The following is a 10563-nucleotide window of genomic DNA, read 5'->3' as shown; positions in this document are numbered from 1 at the left end:
TAAATTTTATCAAAAAAAAAAATTTAAATGTAATTATTATTTTTGTTATATTTGTTTAATTTTATAGATCTAAATATTTTTTGGTTCAAAAATGGTTTAGAGACTTAATCATTCAAAATATGAATGTTCATTGGGTTTTTTTTCGGACTTTTTTTTATTATTTTACCACATTAACCAGTTGTATAAGTTATAAGAATGTATCTAACAGATTTTAGAAAGTCTAAGAAGTTATATAACATGATTTGGAATGTCCAAGAATTTATTTGTTCCAAAAAATTGTCAAGGACCTAATCATTCCAAACACTAAAGTCCATTGGGTTTTTTTAAATTTACTTTTTTTAAATAAGTGTACACTTTCAAAAATGATTATCTATTTTCTCATTCTACCCTTAATTATTATACGAAAAAAATTATCATTTATTAAAGATAAAATTATAATTTAATTAGAGAATCTCCAACGAATTTTTCAAAAATGAAAAAAAAAAGTAAGATCTTGTACAAAATTTTGCTCCAAAAGAGAGAATGTAAAATTCTCCAAATGAAAGAACTTCCATAAAAAATGAATATCAAGAGAGAAATAACTTAGTAAGATATTTTTATCAATAAAAAACCTTTGATGCTAATTATTTACGAAAGAAAAATAATAATAATTTTTAAATATATAAATTTTTTGAATACTATAATTAATACGTATGTTAAATTTAACTTTTTTTTTTGAGATTTTAAATGTTTATTAAATTTAAAAAGAAAAATCTATCGAAGATAAATTGGGTTTTTGAAAAAGATGAGAATGGGTTCCGAGCTAAAACGTGTTCAATTTCCGTATATTTCCTCAAAATTTATGACATCCTATGAATTTATCAAAAAAGATATTTTAAATATTGACTAATTGTGTATCCGTAGAATATGACGGGAACCGTGAATTTTAACGATTTTGAAGTTTCATTGGTTTTATTAAAAAAGATCTAACGATGATATAAGTTACATTTGGTCTTTATATATTAATACAATTTGAATAAATAAGAGTTATGGTTCCAATTACAGTCTATCGATGAGAAAAAATTGTATGACAGTTTAAAATCCAATATATTTAAAATCCAACATATTTAAACGACTCCATAAATGTGTTCGATTTACACAAAAAACAAAGAATCAAGAGATCGAGAGCGAGATCGAGAGTTCCAGAATAATTGAATGGAAGATAAATGAGAGAACTTTTTATAACTAATGGAGAATATTAGTTTGAATCTCATCTTGGGGGACGTGAAAAAGACATAGAGGTATGAGAGGGTGAAGACATAGATAAAATGTGTTAAAAGTATCTTGAGAACATGAAAAGAAAAGATAATAATGTGTATTGATAACTTGTAATATATGTTATTTAATTTTAGATTAAGAGATTTTAAGACTGAATACATCAATTAGTAGTACTTAATGTATTATAAGTTGTTTTTAAGACTTTATGCGTAAATATATAGTAATTTATGCATTAAAAATTATTTTTAAAATTTTTGATAAATCTGGTTTACAAGGTAAGTACAAGGTAATATAGAATATGGATATAGATATTTAACGGAAAAAAATATTAATTAGAAACCCAAATGATTTAAAAGTTTTGAATGCCGTTAGCAGTGTTGGGCCACATTTGAAGCCCTTTTTATTCAAAGAGAAAAAAGAAACAGTAGCGACCACCCTCCATTTGAAATTCAAAGCTTCTACCCAACTCCCATCCTCTTTAATTTCTCTCACTTATCTCTTTCAACGGTCGAATTCATTAGCCATCTCTCTCTCAATTTCAGTAACTTTCTTCTTGCAAATCTGCTCCAATTCAGGTTTGTTTTTAAGATCTGAATTGTTGTTTCTTCTGTTTGTTCCTTTTTTTTTATGGGCTGATCCTTGTAAACTTTTCTGCTTCAGCTTCGTTTGACTGAATGTGTGTTTTTGCCTACATGTGTAGTAGAGATTTAAATTTAGGGTTTGAATTTTATGACGATTAATTGGCCATCATCAGCTTTAATTGAATGGATGTGTGTTCCTTTTGCTACTTATTTACCGATTTATATGTTTATTATGCTTAGATCCTGGCATCCAGCAGATGAAAGACACTGGTTTCATGTCAGATTATATACTCCCTCTGTTTTAAAATGGTACAGTAAAAAGAAACAGAAAAGATATCTAGCTTTGAATTTCAACATGATGTGAATTTTCAAAATTTCAAGTTGCTTACTTCATCAAAATCCTTAATATATAATACAAACATAAAAGAAACTGAGGTTTAGATTGTAAGATATCCATGCTTGTTCTTAACTTGAAAGGGCTAGTTTGACCTGAAATTATTATGAAACTGAAGGAATAAATTTCTCCAAATTGAAATGACCATTGTGTGAATTGTAATGTCTCTTGGCAGAAAATTGCCTGCGGGTAAGTAGGTCTCCCCGGAGTTGGTGTATATGTTGCTCTAGATTTGTTTAACTTTATGTTGGTCTGCGATGTCTGAAGTTTTTGAGAAGATCTAAGCAAAAGAATTCATGTTGAGATGTTTTCCCCCAAACCTAACTTATTTCAAAATTTAACATTAAGATAGATTATATTTCTAAGTTACACTTCCTTCAAAAAGACTAGATAAAATTATTTCTAAGTTCCACTTCCTTTAAAAAGACTAGATTATATATCTAAGTTCCACCACTTCTTTAAAAAGACTAGATTTCTATGATCCACTTCCTTAAAAAACTAGATTATATTTCTAAAGATCCACTTCCTTAAAAAGACTAGATTATATTTCTAAGATCTACTTCCTTTAAAAAGACTAGATTATATTAACAAGATCCACTTTCTTTAATAAGGCTGAATAAAAAGACTACATTTTAAGGTCGATTTGATTTTTCTCCCTCCTCCCTTGGAGATGGATGGACTAATGAAAATGTGGTGTTGTTATGTAAAATCCTCATCTTGCTCATCATGTCCATCATCAGTAGTATAGGGTACATGGGTCCAAAGTTTGCTTTTTTCTGTTTGATATCCTATTTAACTAATCAATTCAGAAGTGTGGTCTCAGAATGTCTACTCCCTCAAAGGATCCACTTCTGCAAGTGGAAACGACATGCGGATCCCTTCTTTATGAGCTTCAGGTATTCTTCTAGAGCATTTTAATTTCTAGCTCATGGCATGGTATTGCTCAATCGCAGATTTTTAGTTAAATATTGGCAATTTGTGTGCAAATTGTGTAATCAGATTATATGGGATGAAGTGGGTGAGTCCGATGTTGAAAGGGACAAGATGCTGTTAGATCTTGAAAGAGAATGTCTTGAGGTATACAGAAGAAAAGTAGATTCTGCAAACAGGAGTAGAGCTCAACTAAGACAAGCAATTGCTGATTCTGAAGCAGAATTAGCAGCCATATGTTCTGCTATGGGGGAGAGGCCCGTGCACATTAGGCAGGTAATAAATTATTGTAAAATGGTTTACTTTGGGAAAACTTAACAGAATGATTTATTCTTCCTTTTTCTTAAATTATAATTTTGACAAGCAGTAGTACTACTTCTGAAGCTCATTATGATCATTTCACTATCACAACTTATGCTGATCTTATTAGCCTTGAGTCTAGAATACAAATTACTAGTACTGATGACACTAGTTATTTGCATGTAGACATAGAGGTAAAGGTGATACAGCAAACTTCATTTTATACGTTAATCTCCATCCATACACATGGATTGCTCCCAGAGTCGTTATTACACAAATAACTGTCTGTAGTATGGACATGTTCTCAAAAATGGCTTTATGACCGTGCTACTTTTTCAGTCTGATCAGAACCCTGGGAGCCTGAAGGCAGAGCTCAGAACCCTTCTTCCGGAACTAGAAGAGATGAAGAGGAGGAAATCCGAGAGGAGGAATCAATTTCTTGAAGTCTTAGAACAGATACAGAAAATACAAATAGAAATCTATGCAACTTCTTTAAAGACAGTATTGGATGAGACTGACCTGTCTTTAAGAAAGCTTGAAGAACTTCATGTACAGCTGCAAGCACTTGAAAAGGAGAAGGTAATTTTATTTTCTTTAACATGAAATTTACCAAAACAATAATGCTTGAGTTTGTTCTTTCTAGTAAATAGATTACCAGTTACTTATCATTGCTTCTAAATATCCAGAGTGATCGCCTTAAGCAAGTTCTAGACCACATGAACACCTTAAATTCGCTGTGCTTGGTGCTCGGAATGGACTTTAAGCAGACAATTCATGATATAAATCCTAGTTTAGCAGAAACCAAAGGATCAAAGAGCATAAGCAATGATGTGATTGGGAGGCTTGCAGCTGCTATAGAAAGATTTAGAGAGGTCAAAATGCAGAGAATGCAAAGAGTAAGTAGAGGATTGGAAATGAACTAATAAAGGCACCCTCATGGTTTTTATGCTGACTTTATAATTTGTCAAATTTTTGTTAGATTCAAAATCTTGCAACCTCTTTGTTAGAGCTTTGGAATTTGATGGATACACCGGTTGAAGAGCAACAGATGTTTCAGAGTGTAACCTGTAACATTGCTGCTTCAGAGCAGGAGATAATGGAGCCCAACTTGCTAGCTGTTGAGTTCATTAATTATGTAAGTTATGGTGTTTAGATTAGTTGGGGAAGTTCAAATGAGAACAATAAATATTTTGAGAGCATGAGAATGAACTATTTCATGTAGTATTCATGATGATTAACCCTGAATAATCATGAATATTATTCATCATGAAAATCATATTTTTTCATAATTCATGATATCATGCATTTTCATCATCAATATCATCATGTATTTTCATCATGAATATCCATCACGATATTCATTATGAATAAAGCATGAATAGCCAAAGTTCCCTATATATTTATGGTACTCATTTGAACCTTTCCCTAGATTAGTTCTTTCCCTAGATTAGTTGTCCAGAGGTATAATTAATTAAGTTATGGAGAAAGTAGAGACTCTAATCTGTTTAGTGTTAAAGGTTGAGGCAGAGGTGTCACGGCTAGAAGACTTGAAGTCTAGCAAAATGAAAGAACTTGTTTTCAAGAAGAGATCTGAGTTGGAAGACATTTGCAGGAAGACCCGCTTGCTTCCAGAATCTGATAATTCAATGGATATTGCTATTGAAGCTATTGAATCTGGTATTATGCAATGTTTGTACTCTGAAAAAAAGGATATTACTAAGAACAATTAGATTGAATATTCACTAATGAATATTTTGCTTTTCTGAACAAAGGAGCTCTTAACCCTGCTAGTCTCCTCGAACAAATCGAGCTTCAAATCGGGAAAGTTAAAGAGGAAGCTTTTAGCAGAAAAGAAATACTTGAGAAAGTTGAGAAGTGGATGGCTGCCTGTGAAGAGGAGTGCTGGCTGGAGGAGTATAACAGAGTTGATCTTCTTTCTTTGCTATTAATATTATCTTGTTTACTTTCGATGCATACCCAACTAAAAGAATTGTTCTTTTTATCTAGGATGATAATCGGTATAATGCTGGAAAAGGTGCTCATCTTACTCTAAAGCGTGCAGAGAAAGCTCGCGCTTTGGTTACTAAACTTCCAGGTAAATCCTCAGTTCTGTGTGAATCTAACAATGCAAATACTTCTAGTATGTGTTAGTGATAAAAACATTGCAGATTGAAACCACCCTTGATAGTTAATTACCAAAATATTTGTTTTCCCATCTAACACGGGCCTGAGAGAGGGAGTAATATATTGCAAAGCAGCAAGGTGACCAATAACCTCCAAATCAACTTAACACAATGATAGAGATTATCGGTAGCCCACAACTTAAAGGCTTATAAGGACCTCACAAATCTTATTTTCTATCTATATGGGATGAGTTGTCACAGTTTGCTTTCAAGAATATTAGGGAACTTGCTTGACCATTGTAGTTTGATTTTCATTTATCATTTTGGAACAGGAATTGTAGATGCATTAGCTGCAAAAACAATAGCATGGGAGAATGAGAGAGGCACTGAGTTCACTTACGATGGAGTAAGAAATTTTGAATTCTGCCTATAATCTCAAGATTTCTGTTAGTTCCAGCCTTTCTTGCTAATGAATCCGTCATATGCAGATCCGACTTCTGTCCATGCTTGAGGAATACAAGATCTTAAGGCAAGAAAAAGAGGAAGAACGAATACGACAAAGGGTATGATATCAAAGCTTTCATCAGTTTATTGGTTTCCTGTTATACAAATCTTGTTCAGTCAAAGACTTTTTTATGTTTTAGGACCAGAAAAAACTTCAGGGACAACTGATAGCAGAACAGGAAGCCTTGTTTGGGTCAAAACCAAGCCCAATGAAGCAACAAAGTGGTAAAAAGGGGCCTAGAATGTCATGTGGTGGTGCAAGTAACAGAAGACTATCATTAGGAGGAGCTATGCATGCACCTAAAGCAGATCCTCATTCCATTAGAGCTACGCCAAATACCCGTCAGACCAAAAAGAATGAGCGGCAATTAAATAAAAGGGAGGATGGATTTGCAGCCCTTTCAGCCGGTACATTTCTCAATCACTCCACCTCCTGCTTTTTAGTGTTGGATGACTTCTAATAATTCTTTTCCTTTTTTGGGTAAACAAGTGCAAAATGCTGCTTAAAAAACCATAAAATCTTGATCCTAAGACCATAATTGAGCTTATAAGCTAGCTTATTTTTTGAGCTTATTGAAAAAGCCCCATTTGGTTGAACATAAGCGAGGTTTTCGAAAAGCTATTTCAAGTAGCGTTTCAATAAGCTCCCAGAGATCTTTTTCCCAATAATGCCCCTTGTATTTCCAATTCAATTTTCAGCATGTTCTCTTACAAATAGTTTTTACCAAACATAATGACTAATTTATCAACTAGCATATCAGCTAACAACTAGTGGTGTATCAACTAGTTTGCTAAGCATGGCCTAAATATTGGCCCATGAACTTTAGAAATTGTATTTGCATTCACTTTCATCCTAGGATGACCAGGAGATCTATTTTACTCCTTGAATTTCAATTAACTATTTCTTTCATTCTAACCGGTTAAGCATCAACAAGCAAACAAGAGGGTAAAAAGTAAAAAATATATGTAATTTCAAGTTTATCATTGATGTAATGTTGACCTCTCGGGAACTTATGGATTTAGTTGATTTTAGACCAAAGTTCTAACCAAATCATAATCTTTAGGTCAATCTACATTTAGAAACATTAAATTTGAAGGTTCTTTTTGTAACCCACATCTTCATTTATTTCTTATTTGAATTGTATCAGGGAGGAGAGGTTTGGACATAGCAGGACTTGCTGCTAGTAGAAAACATTCCCTTAGTGAAGTTGAACCATCGCAACCAATCTTCCGCAAACCCTTCTCTCCCATTTCTTCCACAGAATCATCAAAATCTTTGTTAGAAGACTTCAACAGAAAACACGAAATGTTGCAGAAAACTTTTCAAACCAGCAGCAACAGCACCCCTTTTATTACTCCTTCCAAAATCACATTATCTGCCACAGAAGATGAAAACAGAACTCCTAAAACAAACATGATCCCATTGGTACCTTCCACACCATCAACTGTATCTGTTCCAATGCAGACTGTGGCAACGCCTGCGCCTTTAGATTGTCTGAATCAGATTAAGGAGACAGTTCCTGAAGAGATAATCGAGTACTCTTTTGAAGAAAGAAGAGCTGGTTTTGTGCTTCCTATAGCACATTTGAAAACCATTATTGCAATTTAATCTTGTCATCCACTTATTGAACTTGGATTTAAGTTTCTTTATTGTTGTTATAAACACTGATGCTTTAAAGTCAATTGTAATTGGCTTTTTGACAAAAAAAAAAAAAAATTATGTGTATGATCAGCCTGCAAGAGCTTGCTTTTTATGGTCTTGGTGTTTCTTATAAAATTTAAGATCTTGGGTATGATCTTTCTTGGAACTTCCTTTACAGAAACAACTTCTTGAGTAAAGGTCAGGTATATATGTACATTCCCATTCAGCATTTGGTTTGGTTATATTGTGCAAGTGTTTGATGGGGATGTTAGGAAATGGACAGATCTTCCATATTTGCATGGTTGAGGTCTGGTTATTCTTTTGTGCAATTTGAAATTGACCCCACCAATCCAATTGGAATTTGCCACCAAACAGCATCTTGTGATTATACTGAATAATGAAATGTAGCAGTTGAACTGCCCCCAAAATAAATTGTTTAGTTTTGTACCTTCAAAACCAGACCATAAGATGTTTTTAGCGTCAGTTTTGATTTAAGTCCCGTTTTCTAATTGAGGGCAGTTTAGCCTTGATCCGAGCCGACTAAACCAAACCAAAGTAGCCGAGAGTGAGTAGGGGTGTGCATGGTGCCCGGAGCAGAGCTACTGATTCTGTAAAGACCCGACTTACCAAACAAAAAGTAGAGTCATCTTGATAAGAATTGATATATTAACAATCAAAAATCAAACTACTTTTTGACTTTTGACCTATAAACAAGTAGACTGAGTCAAAGAAGCAAGAGATGAATTCAGTTTTTCAGCCTTCCAAATTCTATTGGTTTTGTTAATGAATTCTTCCACTCTTCTTCTGAGTTCATCATCATCATCTTCATCTTCTTCTTCCGATGAGTTAGAGTCATCGGACGAGTTGTGAACATCGATGGACACATTGGCAGCAGTCTCTTCAGGAGTTGGAGTGATTCTTTCGAAGCTTCTGTTTTGGTTGATGGAAGGTGGTGGAATAGTAGTGATTATGTGATCAGAATTAGAAGTGGGTTGGAAGCTAGCAAGAATGAGAACGACGATGATGAGATTACAGAAAAGGAAGATGAGATGTGGGTTTGAAGCTGCAACAGTCATCAGTTCATATGCCAATTCAAACATGGTGAATTTGTGTGTGTGTGTGAGTGAGAGAGAGAGAGAGAGAGAGAGAGATGGGTTGATGTTAATTGGGAAAGAAAGATGAAGAATTTATAAGCATCAAGAAGTGTGTGCTGTGTAAGCTTTTGGATAGTCATGGTGTGGTGTGAAAGCTAACGAGGACTTTCCAAATTGAATATGGCCTTTTTAAATTAATTAATTGATTATTTTTTAAAGGATTAAATAATTAATTTTGGATGATCGGATTTATATTAGTTGGAGTTATAAAGATGTATAAGCATCGCTTAGAATTTGCTTTCAATGGTTAAACAAAATTATTTACCCGTTTAAATAAAAAATTAGACCCAACAATTTTAACCGATTATTAATATAAATAAGATTATTTATTTACCCCCCTTATTTATGTGATTTTAGTTTTTTTATCCACATTTATCAATCATATTCAACAATATATAAAATATAAATTCTTTGATTATAATTTCATAAATAATCATAATTTGTTACCTTAGATGACGTTTGTTCTTTAAAATGTGCTGAAGTCTAAAGTCTGATTTCACTTTTAATTTATAAAAAATGGTTCTAAAGTCTGAAATTCGGATTAATAAAATTGATTGTTTTTACATCTGATCTGCCGTTTGAATCGGTCAAATTAGTACACAAATATAAAAGATAATTTTTTTTATAAAAGTATAAAAAATGAATAATTTTTGCTAACAGATCTATTCCAGCCTCCAAAATATAAGCCATTTGATAAATGATGGATTAGAATTAAGAGATATTAACGGATACGTTTATCATTTAAAATTTCAAAAGACATTTAGAATTTTAAAGTATTATTCTAGAAATAAAATATTAAAAGTACATAGGAAAAATAAACTTGTAAAACATTGATTAATGGTTTTCATTTTATTATTTAGACCAAGCGTCAACCGTCAAGGATTAAAATAAAATATAGACTTGATTGGTGAAGCTTCTATCCACGAGACGTTGACGCAGTCACAATGAGGAGTTGGACTTGCAACTAATAATATCCAATACAACTAGATGTTTGGTTTAATCATTTACTTAACCCAGAATCAAGTCTATATTTTACTTTCTAATATTTCTCACAAATAAATATTTAGCATTTTCCTATTTTCCCCCATTTCACAATCTTTCTGCTAACCACACATTTGTTTTACAATCTGTATCTATTTATATTATTTTATAAAGCATTTGGTTAAAACTCTTAAAAACTCTTAAACTTGTTCATCCCAAAATGATTTCATCCCTATCCAATTTCATCTCATATCTGAATTCGTGTAACTAACTGCAGATAAACACAATCAAATACAGGATAAATATCTCATTTTAAATATAAAAATTCTAAAATATAATCAGTATAATCATTAAATTCTAACAGAATACTTAATTATTATCTTTATAAAATTTATAATATTAAACCATAATAAACTTAAATTATATATAAAAATATATATATTCTATATTATAAATCATTTGACAAAAGTTCTTAAAAACCATTTTTTATGCGTAAAGTACTGTTTATTAATGTATATTACTTAAAACTCAAGATTACAAGTAAATTGTACGTATGTACAACTTATTAAAGCTCTATATCTGAATTCGTATAACTAACTGCGGATAAGCACAATCAAATACAGGATAAACATCTCATTTTAAATATAAAAAATCTAAAATATAATTAGGATAATCATTGAGTTCTAACAGAATACTT

General features: G+C 32.1%; 2 protein-coding genes across 2 annotated transcripts; one reads left to right on the top strand and one right to left on the bottom strand.

Annotated features, from left to right (window-relative positions):
• The first annotated feature begins 1767 nt into the window (after positions 1 to 1767).
• Positions 1768 to 7879, top strand: LOC112525583 (65-kDa microtubule-associated protein 3-like). The gene is made up of 13 exons (XM_025135768.1): positions 1768 to 1832; positions 3056 to 3128; positions 3232 to 3438; positions 3802 to 4041; positions 4149 to 4358; positions 4442 to 4597; positions 4980 to 5139; positions 5235 to 5386; positions 5470 to 5557; positions 5918 to 5991; positions 6074 to 6148; positions 6230 to 6497; positions 7238 to 7879. The coding sequence occupies exons 2-13, from the start codon at positions 3057 to 3059 to the stop codon at positions 7696 to 7698; spliced, it is 2163 nt and encodes a 720-aa protein (XP_024991536.1). The 5' UTR covers positions 1768 to 1832; position 3056; the 3' UTR covers positions 7699 to 7879.
• Positions 7880 to 8307: 428 nt separating this feature from the next.
• LOC112525976 lies at positions 8308 to 8866 on the bottom strand. The gene has a single exon (XM_025136315.1). The coding sequence runs from the start codon at positions 8829 to 8831 to the stop codon at positions 8436 to 8438; it is 396 nt and encodes a 131-aa protein (XP_024992083.1). The 5' UTR covers positions 8832 to 8866; the 3' UTR covers positions 8308 to 8435.
• Positions 8867 to 10563: the final 1697 nt, after the last annotated feature.

This window comes from Cynara cardunculus (assembly GCF_001531365.2).
Source record: "Cynara cardunculus var. scolymus isolate 2C chromosome LG 13, CcrdV1, whole genome shotgun sequence".
Taxonomy (NCBI): domain Eukaryota; kingdom Viridiplantae; phylum Streptophyta; class Magnoliopsida; order Asterales; family Asteraceae; genus Cynara; species Cynara cardunculus.
Note: the sequence above shows the minus strand (reverse complement) of the source record. Positions and strands in the feature narration are given on the sequence as shown.

Coding starts and splice junctions, on each gene's coding strand:
- LOC112525976 (XM_025136315.1), bottom strand. CDS start 8,831: ATGTTTGAATTGGCATATGAACTGATGACTGTTGCAGCTTCAAACCCA.
- LOC112525583 (XM_025135768.1), top strand. CDS start 3,057: ATGTCTACTCCCTCAAAGGATCCACTTCTGCAAGTGGAAACGACATGC. Junction 3,439..3,801: donor GGCCCGTGCACATTAGGCAG/GTAATAAATTAT, acceptor CTACTTTTTCAG/TCTGATCAGAACCCTGGGAG. Junction 5,558..5,917: donor TTTGGTTACTAAACTTCCAG/GTAAATCCTCAG, acceptor ATTTTGGAACAG/GAATTGTAGATGCATTAGCT.